The sequence below is a fragment of the Lates calcarifer genome, linkage group LG20, assembly GCF_001640805.2.
Source record: "Lates calcarifer isolate ASB-BC8 linkage group LG20, TLL_Latcal_v3, whole genome shotgun sequence".
NCBI lineage: Eukaryota > Metazoa > Chordata > Actinopteri > Centropomidae > Lates > Lates calcarifer.
The window spans coordinates 20,512,399-20,531,994 of record NC_066852.1 but is presented as its reverse complement, the minus strand read 5'-3'; the positions used below and the strand labels follow the sequence as shown (position 1 = coordinate 20,531,994).

The 19,596-nt window shown below is 37.8% G+C and overlaps 1 protein-coding gene across 1 annotated transcript in view; it reads left to right on the top strand.

The window, feature by feature from the left end:
• Nucleotides 1–19,596, top strand: part of rxfp2a (relaxin family peptide receptor 2a) — a 39,576-nt gene that overhangs the window by 16,608 nt on the left and 3,372 nt on the right. Inside the window, exons 5-18 of the mRNA XM_018691196.2 lie at nucleotides 122–193; nucleotides 3,163–3,234; nucleotides 3,933–4,004; nucleotides 5,304–5,375; nucleotides 7,371–7,445; nucleotides 8,078–8,149; nucleotides 10,185–10,256; nucleotides 11,824–11,898; nucleotides 14,789–14,860; nucleotides 14,938–15,009; nucleotides 15,174–15,403; nucleotides 16,428–16,573; nucleotides 17,432–17,527; nucleotides 18,572–18,740. Of these exons, the coding sequence (XP_018546712.1) occupies nucleotides 122–193; nucleotides 3,163–3,234; nucleotides 3,933–4,004; nucleotides 5,304–5,375; nucleotides 7,371–7,445; nucleotides 8,078–8,149; nucleotides 10,185–10,256; nucleotides 11,824–11,898; nucleotides 14,789–14,860; nucleotides 14,938–15,009; nucleotides 15,174–15,403; nucleotides 16,428–16,573; nucleotides 17,432–17,527; nucleotides 18,572–18,740 (1,367 nt within the window). The remainder of the gene's footprint in view (nucleotides 1–121; nucleotides 194–3,162; nucleotides 3,235–3,932; nucleotides 4,005–5,303; nucleotides 5,376–7,370; nucleotides 7,446–8,077; nucleotides 8,150–10,184; nucleotides 10,257–11,823; nucleotides 11,899–14,788; nucleotides 14,861–14,937; nucleotides 15,010–15,173; nucleotides 15,404–16,427; nucleotides 16,574–17,431; nucleotides 17,528–18,571; nucleotides 18,741–19,596) is intronic.

The following is a 19,596-nucleotide window of genomic DNA, read 5'->3' as shown; positions in this document are numbered from 1 at the left end:
AGACCTTTGGCCCTCTCTCTCCCTCTTGTTGTCTCTATCTGCAGTGTATCTGCAGCCCAGGTGTCTGTTTATGCAAAATGTGTGTTTTTCTAACACCTGCATTTCATGGGTTCTGTTACAGGTCACTGAGGAGCAATGAGATTCGAGTGTTGTCTGATTTTGTTTTTTCAGAATACTCCGCACTACAGAGACTGTGAGTATTGTTGTGCTTGTGCTGCTTTCTGCATCCTCAAAATGTACAGTACACATTCAGTTGGTTTGGTCATTATTCTGAGTGTATCTGCACTCATTATTCATGTGTTTCTGTATTCAGTGCGTGTATAACTGTGAACACTGGAATCACAGTGAATAATGCAGGCCTGCAAAACATCACTACTAATTATTACCTCAGGGATAAACATATGAGTGAATTAACACCAGTGTCAACAAAAACTGAACATTAAAAGCTTCCTGAATATTGAATTTGTGACAGATATGTTGTATTGAGTTGCATTAAATTGCATAGATGTTCTTCATACAGTGGCCATGGAGTATATATACATAGATCCTGGGAAAATTATTCAATTAGGATCACAAAAATTAGGTCAATTTGATGACTGAAAGACATAATAAGCACACACATTGGTGTCCAAGTGATTGGGTCATTTGTTTTTTTGTTTTTTAAAAAACCCATCAAACTAAACATTAAACATCATAAAAGTACCAAAATTCATCATGTAGTCAGATCTGTGTGGCAGATTAGAACACATCCTTATACTCAGCCTTTTAGGGTGACTTCAGTTGGTCTTCATTTTCTGCTACAGTACAACCGACACCTACTTGGGCAAATGAAAAGCAAATGATGCATTAAAATATTTCATGTGCAGCCACATTATCATACTGTAGCTTTATTGTTATTGTTGCTTTTGAAATATACGCTTATTTGTTATCCACGTGGAATTAATTTAACAGATCTGTCTTTTTAGTTTTAAGGATGTCATGCCTGTTTTCCTGTCTCTGAAGTGACTTGTTGACAGTTTTAATGCTTTGTTCGAGAGCTTATTTCACATTAATACCATGAATCAGTCAGATATTTGTCTCTTTTGAAATATAGTTTGTGTTTGTGTTTTTCATTTATAACTTATAGCATTTCTCTGCAGACTGAATCAGACAAACTGGTATGATTTGATTAAATGAATAGTATTACATTATACTGATTATATTATATGAGAGAGACTGTAGTCTAAATAAATTTAAAAGGTTATAGCATTAACTGATGGCAAAGTAACCAGAGTGACAGTCTTTCTGGCGTCTCCAAGTTTTGTTTACTGTTTGTGCACAACTCTAATGCTATAGTCATTTCATAACTGTATTTCATGAATGCAGGTGTGCATTGTTATTGTGATGACCACTGCATAATATCCACAGTGGCTCTTTGCTTATGCATTTTTATTAGTTTTTATTATTAAATCTTAATCATTTCTGGCATGTTTTGTGTCACGTTGCCTTATAAACCACAGTGTCGCTGTGACAAGTACTAAGCACAGGCAAACTACAAGAAGTGTCTGCGACTCTGCAGATGCAGTCTTGTGAATGGTGCATAGAAATATCATGGTCCATATGCAGTAGATGATCTGATTAGATTTTAGAGCAGCCATTTGCATAAATTTACATTAATTAATATCGAAACACTGATTTCCCATAAATTGCTGTAACCAAATATTCATTATGCCAAGACGAACTTGTTGGTTTAAACATTTTTGTTAATTAGTGAGCAAAGTGACTTGATTAGCAAGAAATAATGACTCAAGAAGAATATATAATAGAAACATGATAGTTACAGGTTACCTATATTGAGTAATTTGAACATCTGTCAGCTTCTTGGTGAAAAACTGCCAGTATTGTGAGTGTAAGTGTTCTTTTGCCTTGGAGGTCATGGTGGGACAAAAACCAGTCCAAGTGCCTCTTGATGTAATGGTCAAGCTCTTAGCACATTTGCTATCCATGATTAAATTTAATTCCCATTGTAATGTAGCACTCTGCCAATTTGGCATGACCTTGTGAAATCTGTTGCAAGTCCTGACACAAACCCATTTTATATTGGCGAGCATAGCACAAGCATTTTTCACACTTGGAAGTGAAGTATAATGAATCTGTCTTCTTAAATACATCAGCTAAATGTTTTTTGATATCATACACTGATTCCAGTTATCAACATTTACACAGCATGTCAAAGGACCAGTATGTAAGATTTAGTAGCCCAGAACGGACAAATCAAACACTGGTTCCAGAGAGGGCCTTTTGCTTTTTTGTTTTTTGTTTTGTTTTGTTTACCTGAAGGCTATTGTGGGCTCTCCTACATGCTTGGAAAGGGAGCAGTGAAGGGAGAGGTATTCAGTTGGTTGCAATCTGTAACTTCACCACTAGATGCCACTAAATCTTACACACTGGTCCTTTAAACTAAACATCATCTGTTGGTTGATAATTTACCATATCATCATTAATGAAGACTCTATTCTAAGTGTGACTCAAGTAATGACTCTAGGCTGGTTATTCATCAACAAGACAGAGCAGTACAGATTATACACTAGGTCTGCAAGACTAGAAACAGTGTAATTTGTGTCATTTGTTCATTTAGTAGCAAAATGTGCAATAATGTGGACAATGATAAACAGTTTATAGTTTATAGTTTTATAACATCAAGTTGGTCTGCCTGCAGAATCTAGAATAATATTATCTTATTTATAGGGAGCACACACATTCACAAACATTTTCACTGTCTTTAAAGTTACATGTTTCTGACCTTTAAACAAGGTCAGTACGTGCTGGCTTATTTTTTATCATCATTATTATTATTATTATTGTTGTGTTTTTAAGTGTCATAATTTGCATCAGATATTAGATTGTCCCTTGCAGATGACTGTCCTCTGTGTGTTGATGTGGAGAATATGCTGATTAGTGTATTATCCTGTCATTATAGGGGAAGAAATCGTGCACCAGATGATAAATATGATATTACTCAAACAACAGTGCATTTATCACTTTGACATTCTGTTCAGGTCAAAAAAGTGTTTATATTCATGAGAGAGATCAAGGGCCAGAGTGGTAGCTGGTTGAGTTTTGGTTGAAAGAACAAACCAATAATTTTCCCCAGTTCAATCCCAGTTCTTTCTCTTTCCCAAGGTTTCTGCAGAACAACAGCCTCCAGTTCATATCCACTCATGCCTTCAGCGGCCTGCACAATCTGAAGAGGTTGTAAGTACCCTGCTCACCTCAACAGTGATGTTAATCTCTTCTGAGCCACCTACATGAATTTATTTTCCTTCAATTCACATTTTTTCTCTTTCCTTCACTTGTACTGAATGTATCTCTGTTGAGTTTATCACTCAGGTGTCAAATGGAGATGGTCAGGAAGCAATCGATATTTATCAGCTACTATAGCAGGTTTTATACAAGATATGGAATTCAAGGAGCTTCACAGAGAAGGAGTAAAAACCTCTGACTGGAATAATTATTGATTATGTTTAAATTATTTAAATTAATGGTGTGAGCTGTTGAGTATGTTTTGCAGGTTTTTAACCAGAGTGAGAAAATCCTGTAATTGTGTACCATTGTGGAAACTCACCATTTTTTTCATTATCAACGCATCTCCTTGTTATTTTCCTATAAATCAATTATTGTCTAGTCAATTAAATTTCAAAAATACTCATCACACTTTTAGATTGTCAGGTTTTAGTTGTCTTTTTATGTCCAATCAAAAGGCCACAAACCAGAGATATTCAGTTTGCAAAATCCCCACATTTGAGAAGCTGAGACTGGAGAATTTTAGCATTTTTTCACATTATTGCTTAAAATATGATTGAAATCGATCTGCTGATCAGCTCTACTGTGTTTCATATATTCCTTTAAAACATTATGACTGTAGGTATGTTTCTGTGCATTGTATGGATCAGGTTCCTCAGTGAGAACTTGATATCGTCCCTCAGTCCTGGTGTCTTCAGGGATCTCCGTCAGTTAGAGTGGCTGTGAGTAACACACACACACACACACACACACACACACACATACATACATACATACATACATACATACATACACACACACACCAACACTTGCACACAATTGCAAATGAAGGGACAGTGAAACACATGTAGTTGAGTGTTTGTGTGTCCCTTCATTTGTAGTTGTGTAGTTGTGTATGTAGTTATGTATCATGTTTGTAGGGAACACTCATGCTCTGTTTTGTGTTCTCTGGTTTTTAACTTTGAAAATTTGGGATATAAACAGACGTCTTATCCACACTGGCATCTACTTATTTGTGCCTGAGTCATAAATTATTTACAGCCGGGGATTGACTCTTACTTTCCCTGTGAAATCGCATTTGAGTCAAGTGTACCATTAAACAAAATTGAATTTCCGTTCATCTGAGAGCTTAGGGAAGTAGATTTATTTTGGCATTAGTCCAGAGTTTTGTATTGTACCCTTTGTTTAATGGAGCAATCCACAAGCAACCGCCCCCCCTTGATTCCTCAGGGAAAACTGTAGAGCTAATGACACAATATAAAGGTGAGGATATTCTGAAGTCAGATCTGGGTGATTTTTGTGAGGTCCATCAAGTGCACCCAGCCACACTTATATTGTTTTAAAACCATGATGTGCCATGTATTTCTGGGTCTATCCTAGTTTTCATGGGGGAAAACATCACTGATTTATGATACTGTAACAGTGTCTTAGAAGGACCTGTTAAACTCAGGAGGAGTGAAGTGGTCCAGTGGGTCTGTAGTCTGTGATGATAAGGCATGTGAATGTGTGTAGTATGTGTGAATGCTGTAAGATTTATTCCATTACAGACAGTTCAGGTTGACTGCACCGCTTAAATGGAATAGTTTGGGAAATATCTTTTCTCAAGATTTAGATGGGGAAATGGATACTGCTTTCACATCTGTATGTAAATTATGAATCTAGCTCCAGCAGAAAGTCATCTGTAAATGCCAAATTTTGCTTGGATTACACAAATAAGATATAACATGCTAAGTAATAAAATTTTTGAGGTGCTGGTAGGTAGGGTTTTTTTTTTTTTTTTTTTTTAACCTGTGGACAAAGCCAGGCTAGCCGCTTTTTTAAATGACTCTAAACCAACAGCCAGCCTACTGTAGATTAGAGACATGAGAATGGAATATGGATATGTTCATCTTGGCAAGAAAGCAAATTATCTTGTTTACCAAAATGCAAAGCTAATCTAGGTGATAACAATACGTGAAAAAAGTTTGATCAAAATATTGCATCATTTCATTTTTAAACTATTATGATTGTTTTTTGTGCAGGATGTTGGATCATAACCCACTAAGCAGCTTGACCCAGGACACGTTCATAGGGCTCCAGTCTCTCATGTACCTGTGAGTTGGATCATTTTTTCTTCAACATCATCAACATCTCACTGGCATTTTCCAACTTCTCTGAGACGAGGGATGTGCAATAACTCCTACTCTGAGAATAATTTTGAAAATAATTGCTAACCTGTCAGATGTCTTCCTAATTGAATTCTGTTATTGCTAAATTTCCAACCTCATTTCACACTCTGTCATGTCTCTGTGGAATGACAGTGGGAGTCAGTGGATTTTTACGCTGGGTCAAAATGTAAGTGGCCTCTGGCAGTTCACTTTTGTATATTTCATAAGCCAGCAAGTCAAAACAGATTTAGTTGTAGAGCACATTTAAAATGACATAGGCAGGCTTTACAGAGAATTAAAATTATTCAAACTAAATATAAATAGATAAATAAATTGATAAACTGAAACTCCCCGTAAGTCTTAAAGCTGTGTCTAATTTCCATGAAATAATTCAGCTTTATTAGCTTTTAAGAGCCATCGTCTTTTTTTGTTTCTCAGATATTCACTTCCATGCTTAGTCTCCGTCCTCTCTGTCTTTACCTGTTATTCTATTTTTGTCTCTTGCGATCATGGTGACTTTTATTGTCTTCACCCAGTCTCTGCCTTGTTGACCTGGCTTTGATCAGCTCCTTGATATTGCTCTCTGTACAACAGTGAGATGTGACATTGTCCTCCCAGTCTTTGTTTACGTGCACAGTGTATCTTTCCTCTTGATTCATTGTCTCCTTGTCCTCTTTTCCACCAACAGATATCCATTTCAATAAATGTCCTTTTAATGTTCTTGCTTGACAGAGAAAAACCTTGTAAATGTGCTCTCACTCTGTCCGCCTCCTTGGAGAGGGTCTGCACCTCCCAAGACTGTTAGACACAAGTGACCATATGTCTCCTTCAGGGCTCCATTCATCTATTGAACTGGAGGAGAGTCCCTTGTCCCTGGTCTCTGCTTTTAATCTCCTCCCATCTGTCTCAGTATCAGAAATTTGTCTCTAATCTGGAAACTGCAGGAGTTGAGATATGATAACCATATTTATCTTTTCATCCATTGACATTGTACTCCATTTATTTAAAAGACCATATCAGAGGGGTCACTGCTGTATTTCCTTTTGAATGACTTGTACAATTTCCTGGACAATGTTATATTGTTCAATTTATTATCTCTATTTAATCTGTCTGGTTTTAGTTTTTACTGGACAGATTTATACCTGTATCTCATGTTCTTAGTTAAGCCACTTTGTAGCTGTGTCAAGAACCATAACAGTTATTAATACTTAACTTCACTGCAAATCATTTTCCATGCAAAATTTTAAACTGATTTACTACTTTCCAGGCACACGTCATTTTAATTTCATTACTCTCAGAGACTTGAAAAGAGATGTGAAAATTACCTGGGATAGATAATCCATTACAGTTTGGTACATCTATTCATTTATTCATTAAAGCAGCTGTGAGCAGATGTTAAAACTGTTCATTGTTAATGTGATCAGAGACACCACGACATCAAAGATCTGGATTCTGTATGTTTAATTAATGACCAACAAAAAGCAAATATGGACTTTGCAAAAAAAAAAATTTTTACATTGGGTCAGTTTTTACTTTTTGCATTAAAAGGTTTTGCTGATTGGCTGCCAACTTTGAAGTCACACAGTTGGAGAAATCAACAGAAAAATGTTCAAAACAGTCCTTGCTCAGAAACTGCATCACACAAAAAAGTCCCACAAGGACTCTTATATGAAAGAAAGTGGAGAAAATATTCGCTGTAATGGATCACTGCAAGACCTCTTACAGTTTTAGAGTCTTAATGAAATTAGCTTTATTATTCGTTGTTGTAAATTCTTGTATGCTTCACATACTTAAATGTCTGCGCCTGTAAGCCACAGTTCTTTTGTTTCTGGACACACAAGCTGGAAATGAGAGACCAACGATGTACAGCTCTGCTCTGACTCCTGCTGTGTAAAGTTAAATCTCTGTTTTGCAATACAATGTCTTTCTTTCTGTCATCAGATCCATGGTGGACACCTCCCTGCAGCAGCTTCCTCACCCCAGCTTCTGTCAACATATGCCTGCCTTGGACTGGCTGTGAGTCTGCTCTGTACTTGTGTGTGTGCAGATGTGTGACGCGCTAGATGTCTGACAGACAGACGGATGTATGTGTGTGTGTGTTTGTGCTTGTGTGTGTAACATAAAAACAAGATAGAGGTGACGGGGTGACGCAGATGATGATGTGAGGCTCAGATGAGAGGTCCTCCTGACTAACATGAGAGGTGAAGCATCCTCAGCGGATGTCACCGCTGTTGGTCGGCTCGACCGGCTATTTTTGATCTGGGTGCGGGCTGGAAAGCACCTGCCATACAAGTCTGACGTTGTAATGACCCAGTGCTATCTGTAGTTTTTACGTCTTTCTGTCAGCACTCATACCCACTCCACTTGTTTAAATTCCAAAGCAAATGATGTCTGCCACTATGTTTCCTTCTCTCTCTGTTAATTTTTCTCTTTTTACCAACCTCAACACAAACACCAGACAAAGGTTATATTTTATTCCTTCTTTTATGCTCATTTGGAATGAGCTAAGAAGAAAATATGGAAAAAGATTATTTTTGACTAAAATTAAACAAACTCAAGCAGCACTATGCATATACTCATATGTAATCGCCACATGTGTGTCTGTGTCGAGTGTAAAACACCATGTTCCCTTTTCTTTATACTCTCAGGGATCTCGAGGGAAACCAGATTCAAACTCTCAACTACTCCATCTTGAAGACCTGCAGCAAGCTCGAAGTTCTGTGAGTATCCAACATTAAAACTTAATAGGGACCAAAATGTTTGAAACACAACTGCTTTTAAGAGGTTACAAGATTTATAAGAGATGTTTCCACTGCATTTACAAATCAAATCTTAAATTTCCAGTTTAAGTGAGTTGAATTTTATCAGTGAGAGGCTTGTGTTTGCTCCGTGTATCACTGAAGTCTTAAAAACTTGGTTGTGCTAAAACACTATCTGGTTTTGATGTTCCTGTTAAGATGATTATAAAGTATGCAGTCACATTACAAAGAACTGGGTCAAACAGGGACACAAATAACTGCATCTTCTCCAAAAGTGGTGATGGCCAAAAACTACAGATACAAAAGAGACCTGTAAACCTTTTGGCACAGATTAATCATTAATGTTTTAACACTCATTCTTATAACACAAAGCAAGAGTATAAACCTTTCTTTGCAAGGACACAGGGTGTTTCTCTTTCTTTTTGCCTGTTTTTAAGTCATAAGCACAGGAGAGAAAACAGTTCAGATCAGACTAAGAAGTTGGATCATCAAGATGAATTTTTTCTCTTGCTTTCAGGGCCTCTGTAGTACACTACATTACACAACATACTACAGCAAGACTTTTTGAGCTTCATTACATTAATAAACCCGGCCCTGCAGGCCTGAGGTGAGGAGCAAAAGTCCTTTCATCAGATGGTCTCTGCCAGAGGAGCCCAGGCAATTATGAAGCTCAGAGGAAGTTAAGCTTAGCTGTACTTGCAGACGGGACTGTTACATTTAAAGGGAGACAGAGGAGAATAGCCTGGATTGGTGTGCTGGTAGCATCAAATTGCACTAGAGCTGCAGACTGGAGATATTTTCTTCCAAAACCCAGATTAAAGGGAATTACAGAAATCAAAGTTTGCTCCAGCAGGTGGGACATTTTCAATTTCCTCAAATGAAAAAGAAAAAATGATTTTAACACTACTCCTCAACGTGGCAGTGAACGTCAATGGAAAAGCCAGAATCTAAAACTAAATTATGGTCATCAAGGTGTCCTGACTGGATCTGTACAAGCTCCAAGGAACAAGAAAAGGAAAGATTTCGGAGCTGGCATTATTCACCTGAAAGACATTTTTAGACATCTAAGCATTTTCTGACACAACAACACAGAGGACACGTTCTCTGGTTCTTACCCAGACTGTCAAACATAAATACAGGCTGTCTGCTTTGATTTCTGTGTGACAGCGATAATGGCAGACCAGTATTTTAAAACCTTTGTGAGGAAAACTTTCACCATGGTGCAGATAAAGTGCAACAGAAATATCTGTGTAGGAGTAAGGCCAGTAATGCTAACCAGTGCTGGCAGTGCATGTTTTTTATGAATTAAGTAGCTCCCCCACATAAGCTGCTGTAGCTTTAAATTATGTGACAGTTGTCCTCAGTAGGGTGAGTGAGTCAGGTATGATATCCTTATTAGTACTGGTAGCTGAGAAAGTAGTTTTTTTTTTAACTTTTCTCATTGGGGACAAAATGAGTCATAGACACACTGACCTGTGTGTGTATTATTGCCCTGCTCAGCGTCTATGGTTATGTCTCATCTGTTTTTAATTTAAAAACTAAACAGATGTGGTGTGTCTCTTTATTGGAGACAATACTGATCATTAGTGACATTTATCTACCCCATGTTCAAACTTAACAAGAAATTTATGATATAATATATCGCCTCTCTGCTTCAGAATAAGTGTTAAATTTATGCAGCGTGCAGTGAACAGTGCTTGTTTGTCCCATGCTGACACAGTTAAAATGTCCTTGAGCGAGGCATTTGTCTGCCATGTGCTCTAGTGATGCTCTGTAGTTTTGAGCAGCAACTGAGTGTAAATATTTGAATTTTTATGGGAAAGAGAAAGTTAATAAAATGTTTTCTATACAGTACAGATATTCCCTTTTTCAGGTAGAGCTGTTGAGTTAGCATTGACTGCAATAAATCAGATTGTATCTGGTCCCCAGCAGGGGACTGAAACACCACTTTGTAGCACCCTGCATGGTTTCTGACGACAGCTCTGTTTCTGTTCAGATTGTTGATGGACAACAGGATACGCAGGGTTCCCGAAAACACCTTCCAGTCTCTGTGGAAACTGGCTGAACTGTGAGTTGTTTGTATCTCTCTCATTCTGTTCACACAGTCAGTTCAGTTTAAACCTGCTGAAATATCTATATAAATGTCTCCAAATGCTGTGGTGGAGATTCTTATTGCTGACTGAGAACTGATTTCTCAGCCTGACTCGGATTCAGTAAACTTCTAAACTAGCAGCAGGTGTTTTTCAGCTCTACACATTTCATTTAAAAGACCTAATCATGAAAACATGGTACAACAATTTATTGTTTTCAGCTCTTTATAAAACAGATTGATCAAACTATGGGAGCTGCTGTTCATCATTACTCAATGGTTAGGATGAATGAGTTCCCAAAATGTTGGTGAAACCACATCATTTCCAGATTATTGAATTGCGTATTTTCTATTTCAGCATTTGCATATATTGATCAACGTTGGGATTTTGAGATTTCCTCAACAACAAACAGAGTGAATAAACAACAAGAAAGTCAGATATAACATAACAGAGTTACATAAAATGTTAATACAGTAATCAGTTTAGATTGAAATTGTGACATAGAGTTAAAAAAAAGAAATGAACATACAATGATAAACAAGAAATAAATCAGCAAGCAGGCAAGAATTCACATAAAAGTCTATAAAACCTGAGTTTAAGTGCTGTGTTAAAATGAAAGTGATGGATAGAGATTCAGTGGAAGTGATGTTGGAAAACGTACTGTTGTTCTGCTGAGATTTATGTTGTCAGTATTTGTTATCAATGAATCCCTGCAAAGCAAATAAAACAGTTGTGACAAAATGCTCAAATAATTTCTCCTGCTCACGATGACCAGTACTGCTTATTCATTTGAAAGATGGGGGAAAAAAATGTATGGTTTAAGAGCTTTGAACATACAGTTTATGACATGTAGAAGTGTAATAAATGCCTGGAGAGAGAGACACAGAAAACAAGAGAGAAGGCCTACAGCAGCTTAACTCTGGCACCTAAGCCAGGCCTATCTGTGAGCTTTATCAAAGAGAAATCGAATCTTAAATGTAGAGAAGGTGTCTGCCCCCTAAACCTAAACTGGGCTCTGGTTCAACATGTAGGGGAGCCTGAAGTCTCTGCCTCCCATTCTACTCCTGGAAACTCTATGAACCACATATAAGCCTGCATTTTCAGAGCAAATTTTCCACTGCGATAATAGTGGACTGTGAGGTCTTTAAGATACAATGGAGCCTGGTCATTAAGGGCTTTGTACATACAGAAAGGGATTTTGAATTCAATTCTTGATTTTATAGGGAGCCAATGCAGTGAAGCTAACTCGGGAGAAATATGATCTATTTCTCTACTTCCTGTTGGTAATCTTGCTGCAGCTTTTTGGATCAACTGGAGGCTTCTCACAGAGTTATTGGGACATCCTGATAATAAGCAATTAATCAAATATTGCGCAGGTGGAACAAGGCTGTTGTATAGACTTGTTTTATTTGTGAGGCAAAGGAAATGTTCTGGTCAAAAATGACCCCAAGATTCCATACAATATACAGTACACTTCTATCTATGCTTTGCATAATCCATGTTTGGTTATGAATAAGAAAACTATGAATGTCTCATCCTGTTTAGGGATCTGTCCCGCAACAGGATCAAGGAACTGCCAAAAAACACCTTTAAAAGCCTTTCCAAGTCTCTCCTTAAACTGTGAGTATTTGAGAGGGGTACATCATTATGAGAGGATTATAACAGGAGAGGATTAGGGTGAAATGGAGTATAAAAACACCACTCAGATCTCAGATTCAGGGAACATGACTTTATCCTCCTTACTGGTAATTCCTTCCATTGGAGAGGAACTCAGAACGTTAAAGGTATAATATTTGCTTTTCTGCATTACAATTATTAGTTGACTTACAAATTAAGATTGTACTTTCAGAACATGCATTCAGTGTATGAATATGTGAAGCATTGTTGTACAATAATCTCAGTAACAGTTTATAAAGTAGTTAGTATGAGCTCCACCTCAACCACCTAAACGATAAAATGCTGCTTACACATTATTGCATGAGTAGTAATACAATATGTAATGATGTGACAGTCACAGCTGCCTTTTTTCTGCATAAAGAGTACTTTTCCTTTTGATCCTGTTTTCCTGTGGTACTCACGTGTTAATCCGATATTTAACTGAAGACACATTTTCATTGCAAGACTTTCACTTGTGATGTATTTTACCCTGTGGTGTTGCAGCTCTTCCCTCACTGGTAAAAAGGTTTGAGTGACCATGAACAAAAATATCAAAAAATGAGCAGATGGTCACCACATGATGAATACTGTGCTGTAATCTGCAGCTTGTTTAAAACAATATTAGTGAAAACAAAGTCGATGAATGGGGCTGCCTTGGATGGAAATCTCTATCTCCTGTTAACGTTTTGTTTTGTCAATCATTTACTAAAATTTCCCTGTAAATATTATCATTTGTGTGCTGTTACTTTTTAACACACAGCTGCTTGTGAGCAGGACCAGCAACACTGGCAGGCAGAGTGGTGCCTCATGAATTATGCCATTATAAAGTTAATGAGCTCCAAACAGTTTCATTAGTGCGGGCGTGCAGCATTGAGAAACAAATTACTTTCAATGAAGAACAAAAGTTTATTTTCAAAAACATTGCGTTGTTATACTTGTTTGTCATTTAGGCAAACACCCCTGCTTTAAACTGAGTCTGAAATCAGTTCAAACAAATTTTTAATTCATTTGACAGATTTTTTATTTATTTTTTTTTAACATTTTTTAAAGCAATATGTTATGCCTTCATTTAATAGTGATTGAGAGAGCCAGGAAATGTTATAAAAGAGAGTAGGGGAATGGCATACAGCGAACAGTCCAGCCAGCTGCTCAGTCTTGGTGTGTCCTGACCACTCTATGTATTTTTTATTGTGTGGTCTGTTTGGCTGCATCCTGCAGATAAAGAGTAATTGTTGGATTTACGTTGTGGTTTCTGGTTGGACGGTGTCCCAAAGTTAAAAATCATCCTACTGTCTGTTTCAGCCAACTCACATTGGTAAAGTACAACATTAATCCAGGAAACTCATCACAGGACAGTTTGAACACATCCTCCAACATTTTGCACAGAACACTGTGCAAAATCAAAAAAAAAAAAAAAAACCCACACCACTTGACCAATTTTCCAACAGTCTCGGACAGGAGCCAAATGATTCAATATTTCCTCACTTTCTGTCTCTTTCCTGTCATAAATTAAGCAGTTTTGCCAGAACTTTTCAATCACTTGAAACAGAACACAGCATGGCGATGTCAAAATATCCATATGGAGGAGACATTCAGTAAAATTCACACAAGATTATAATGTTCCTGTAGAGACTATGGTGATCTTCCCCACACTTTCACACACACAAACAGAGATAAAACACACACATGGAAAAAGAAAGAGATGAGGCTGTTGCCAGTTGTTTTAATGATCCATGAATCCACTGACATTTTACTGACTAGGACAGTTATGAAAGTCCCTAACTGAACTGGACCAGAAGAAAAATTATCAGGATCAGCTGACACCAATAATATGTGTTGGACGCCAAAATTCACAACCACAAAAATAACCTGAGAGTGTTAATCTGTCAACATGAGTTCAGAATTCACAGACTGGTTTATTGATCCCCACGACCTGTAACGGATTAGCGGTATAGATGATGAATGAATAATCAATGAATGATTTATTGACGGGACAGGTGTTTGTTTCCTCATCATCCATTTGGTTTGTTTGTACCAACAGCACTTTAGAAGTTTGTGCTTTGAATGTCCCTAAAGTCACATTCAAAACAACAGCCTCTTCATATTCTCTTGCAAAAGGGCTGTTTACTCAAGAATTACTTGATTAAGAAAAAGAAGCTGTGTCCGTTTTTGTCCTTCATCTGTGGTTAAACTGAAAAATGCTCATAGAATCAAACCAAACACTGAGATAAACCCTGCGTGACAGCCTTGGGGATATCTATTGCTATACATGTGCTACATAAGAATGAGATACAGACAAATGCTCTCACAGACCAATGCTCTCACTTCAGAGAAAGAGGGTTGTGAACTGATTTAGAAACAGGATGAAGAAGTAAAATCTTTCAAGACATTTGAGGAGGATATTGCACAGATATATGCTGCAGTGTCTTGTTGCAGAGAATAGACAAATGAGAAGTTATCAGTAAGGAAGTACTTTTGATGAGTGCGGGAGGGCTAAAGTGCAGGGTAGAGACTCAGAAACTGAGAATGAACATTTTCATTGTATTTTATTAAATGGGTTGGCATTCACTTTGTGGCTTTATTAAATGTCATATTTTAAATGTCAGGCATAATGGCAAAATGGACAGAATAAGTAAATAAATAATCAGAAACTAATAACATTGCCAACCAAGTATCCATATACAATGTATAGTGGAGGTTAATTAGAGGTGTCTGCCTAATAACTGTAACCAGTGGAATAAGCACATAATGCATTCTGTATGTAGTGTAAAGTCACAGGCTTGTTTTCTGCCACATGTTACTTTTCAACCCGACAAGCTTTTCTGATTTTGTCATTGTCTGTTTCTCATTGCAGAAATGTCTCCCACAATCCCCTTCTCCAGATTTACCCCAGCCACTTCAACCACCTGGCACATCTTCAGTCTCTGTGAGTACATAGACACACACACACACACTACTTGCTGCAGCTTTTCCAGTGATGTAATATGCTCCTGTTTTCTATAGGGCTCTGGAAGGGATAGAGATCCCAGATATTCAGACTAAGATGTTTCTGCCTATGAAGAATCTGTCCCACATGTACGTATAAGCCTCCTACACAAGTATCACAATCCTCGCACATGTCGCTGAATTTCCAAATACGATGCTTCTGTATCTTTTTATCTCCTCCTACATGCCATTGCTTGTCTAAATCTGTCTTTCTCCTTTCTGTTTATTTATTTCCTCCCTCTCCTCCCTGCCAGATACTTTAAGAAGTTCCAGTACTGCTCTTATGCACCTCATGTGAGGTCCTGTAAGCCCAACACAGATGGCATCTCATCTTTTGAAGACCTGCTGGCCAACATAGTGCTGCGGGTGTCTGTCTGGGTCATGGCCTTCATTACCTGCTTCGGTAACCTCTTAGTTATCGGCATGAGGTCACTGATACGAGCTGAGAACAATCTGCATGCTGCTTGCATCAAAGTCCTCTGCTGTGAGTAAGCACTGTTGATGTGGTGTTAATGGATCACCTCTATTAATGTGTATATGACTTCCTTCTTGAAGTTCTGCAGTTGAGAAATACCTCTGAAAAAACTGAACTGCTCTGTAAAATAGAAATGTCATATCAAATGTCTTATCTTACAGTGAGTGGAAATGTCTTCATATACCTGCTAGTTTTATACTTTGTATGGACACACTACAAGAACGAAAGGGATTAGAGGTTAATTTTATGAATAGGAGAATAGACAATATGAGTAACAGGAAGAAAATAAAGAGTCTTATTCCAAAAAATATATCTATACTGTATATACACAACACAGAGCTTGTGTTTGGATGGAAGTGCATTTAAGATGGCTTTTCTGAATGAATAAATAAATAAAAATCCATGTACCAATTTTAACTTGTTCTCTGTCGTCATGCACCACTTGTTTCCCCTCTATTCTGTCTCGGTTTTGTATTCTCAGTCACTCTTTTTTAGTTCCTATGTCAGCCTTACTTATAAACCCTGTCACTCCTCTTCCTCCTCTTGGGTTTTGCTCATTCTCCAGGCTTCACTCCCCTCACTGCTGCTGCTCTCTCACCTTTTCATTCAGGACATTTCTTTAAAAAAAGATACAGTAGCTTGAACACTGAAGAAAAAAGGATTTAACATATTTCATCCCAATATTCCTATTTCTAATTCTACATCCATGGCGTGCAGATTCTTAGTGTAGGAGGAAAATTAAAAAAGTTGTTGAAGTTTTAAAAACCTGAGTCACGTCTTAAATTAACAAAGTGACTCACTTGCCCCCACCCGGATCCCCACACCAACATTCAGTCATACAGTTTGTGTGTCTTATTCAAGTAATTACTCTTCCCTGCTCTGGAGGGTAGAAATAATGTTCTGTTGCTTGTGTTTTAATGAGAAATTTTGGGTCTGGCTGCAGGAAGCATGGCAGCAGCCGACAGATGGACTTCAACCAGTAAACTCCTCTCTGTAAATGGACTGGTTTATGACTGTATCTCTTATCTTTCAGGTGCAGACTGCCTCATGGGTGTGTACCTGTTTTTTGTTGGAGTGTTTGATGTAAAATTCCGCGGCCAGTACAACCGTAACGCCCTGCTCTGGATGGAGAGTGTGGAGTGTCGCACCATTGGATTCCTGGCCATGCTCTCCTCGGAGGTAACTCGACATGGATCAACATCCCACTCACAGCCATGCATACACAAACATGCACACAGAGATGCAAAGACACATCTGCTCCATAAAATGGAACAACATTTTTTTTTAAAAAGCTCACCACAGTGCATATCCCATACGTTTGTGCTCTTTTTAAGCTGTTGCACTTACACACACTCAATTCTGCTGAACCTGCTTTTTCACTGATCCTGCTGCTGTTGCTGTTCCAACATTTTGTCAGCTCAGTGCTCTGAAGGTTCTGATTCTAGTTTCCTCTAGGGAGAATTTGACTATCATCTGTTTCTGCTCATAATGCCATGTTGTGTGGCTACAGGCAGTGACCATTTCAGAGCCTCTCCATGATGAATTTAATTCTTTACATACCACAGCTCATGTGCCATCTAGGGATGCAACAATCAGATTTTGTCCCTACTAATACCATTTGCAGTGCCTCAGAAAATCCAATACTGATCCACTACCAGTCCTCTGTTTTTGCTCAATTGCTAATCTGTGAAACTGTGTTTTATGTACAGGTAACAAGAGATGAGGCATTTTTGTGGCACTATAACTTGAGCTGGAAATAATGAATTTTATAATGACACTGACAAAGAAACTATAATGTGGATTTTAATGGTAGCCAATCAGATTCATGCATTTGCAGATTTTGGAGTAAGACTGTGCACAAAAAAACAATGGAGATGATTGATTTCAACAGCTCAGACGGCTTTAACAAAAGCACCTGAACGCACCAAGAGGGAGGAGTTAAACTATCAAACTGTGACAATAATAAAGCACATAAATTTGATTGTAATGATTAATCTGAAGGGAGGGAAATCAATCTAAATGTGTGTTTTCCCTCAGGTGTCTGTTCTCCTCCTAACCTACCTGACTCTGGAAAAGTTCCTGGTTATCGTCTTCCCCTTCAGCAATCTGCGCCCAGGCAAACTTCAGACCGGGGTGAGCCATACTACCTATACAGGAAAAGAATTTATTGCATGCTTAAGTTGTATGGTTTGTAAAATAAACCCATAACCTCATGATGTGAGAGCATTGGATTTGCTCTGCTGTAGTACTTTTCCTTTGAGAAGAATGTGTTATTATGGCATGTTAATTGTGCTAATTGTTCCAGTCCAGTGGCTCAGTCCAGTGGACTGAGTTTAAGAATAGACAAATTATACTGCAGAGGAGATCTTAATTACAGCAAGGTAGAGCCAGAGAAGCTGTTAAATGTGTGGAGGTACAGTTTCTCAGCTTCAGGTCAGACAGGTTTTACAACACCAGACTTATTTTTAGTGCAAAATACAAAGGCAAATCAATATAAATGGCACTGCAATAATTTACAAGTACAATTAAGTCATAGACACATGCTGTCTGTGGATTCACTTGGTGTGTGAGAAATCATCTAATTAGGGACTCTTTATCAAGATTAAAAGATTAATAAAGATTCTCATCAAATCAGCTGTTAATTTTTGACCTTTTGACCCTCAGGAAGAAAACAAAACTCTTGGTACTGAGTACTTCTTGGTTCATTTTAGTTCAACTCAAGTCAAGAAAAGCTGAAAAGCTCCCAAATGCTAAAATAAATTAAGATACAGAGTATTAATATATGTATTATTTTAATGTAATCTAATGAATGTTATGAGGGATTAGTTCTCCAACAGAATCCTCATTGCTGCCTGGATTATTTGAGCGCTCCCTGAGAACAAAGCATTTTTAGCCAAATCTAACTGTATAATCATTTGCTTTATATGTTCCTGCATCCATCTGACTGAGAGAGGATCTGTGTAGTCCGTGAGAGAGCTCTGCCACCTACTGTTGACTTTCTCAGAGAGGGCAGATGGAGGTAGAGCCTGAAACACCTTGTCGGTCAACAGGACAACTAAACTGAATTATATGTTTGAAAGTGTGGAAATCCAATGAGTCATTTCATTTTTTTCATTGTGGGCTTTGAAGAGCACCCTGTCAGAAATTCTAACAACATGTTTGTCGTCCCACTGCTAGGTGGTCCTGGGCTCTGTCTGGCTACTGGGGTTCATTATTGCTGCTGTGCCTCTAATGAACGAGGATGTGTTTGGAAACTATTATGGACGTAATGGAGTCTGCTTCCCCCTGCACTCTGACAGGCAAGAAAAACCTACTGCCAAAGGATATTCCACAGGGATTTTTCTGGGTAAATTTAAGAAAAATAAAAATTGTATTTTTCCTCTAAAGTTCATTTTACAGTGAATACAGTTTTAGCACTTAACTAAGAGGTTGGTAGCATCATTTTGTTTTGTTTTTTAGCACTTGAGGGAAACCGTAGTGCTCAATTATTAATACAGCACTGTGCCAAAGTTTGAACTGAATGAGAATGACCTCAAACAAACAGCCAGAGTCATAAAGAACTATATTCAGCGACAAGAAGAACAAGGAATTCTGCAACAGACGCCAACCTATTAAGCTCCATGCCGTGTTGTTGCTTATCATGGAGACATTCATTGTCTATAATCCACCTAATGAAGGTAACAAAAAATATTGCATGATTTATATGTCAGGATGTACAGGTGAATGTGATACAGCTTTATTTTTTTGTCTTGAGAGTTCCCAGAGCAAACTGATCCCACTTTGTTTTGTTACACACTGTCACCGTGTGCCAACCAACTACCAGAACAGGGAACAGCATTGCACCTCAGATTGGACTATTTCACAGCAAACACCAGGCCTCTATCAACAATACATGATTAGTTTGGGTTCTTATTACTCAGTGTTCTCACTGAGAACAAGTGGATGTCTGGCAACAGTGATGAATGAGATATTCTGTCTCAAAGGGAACCAGAATTCACATCACAAGGCTGTTAAAATAAGAATTCTGTGAATTAATTAAGAAGTGCCACTGTTTGTTGGTCATCACTAAAATCAGTTTCTGTGCCAGTGCATGAGAAATGTAAATGTTTATCTGTATTTGAGTAAAGTATACTGTATATACTCACACATTTATGTACACATTTATTTGAGAATTTCAGTTGATACTTCTACTCAACTACACT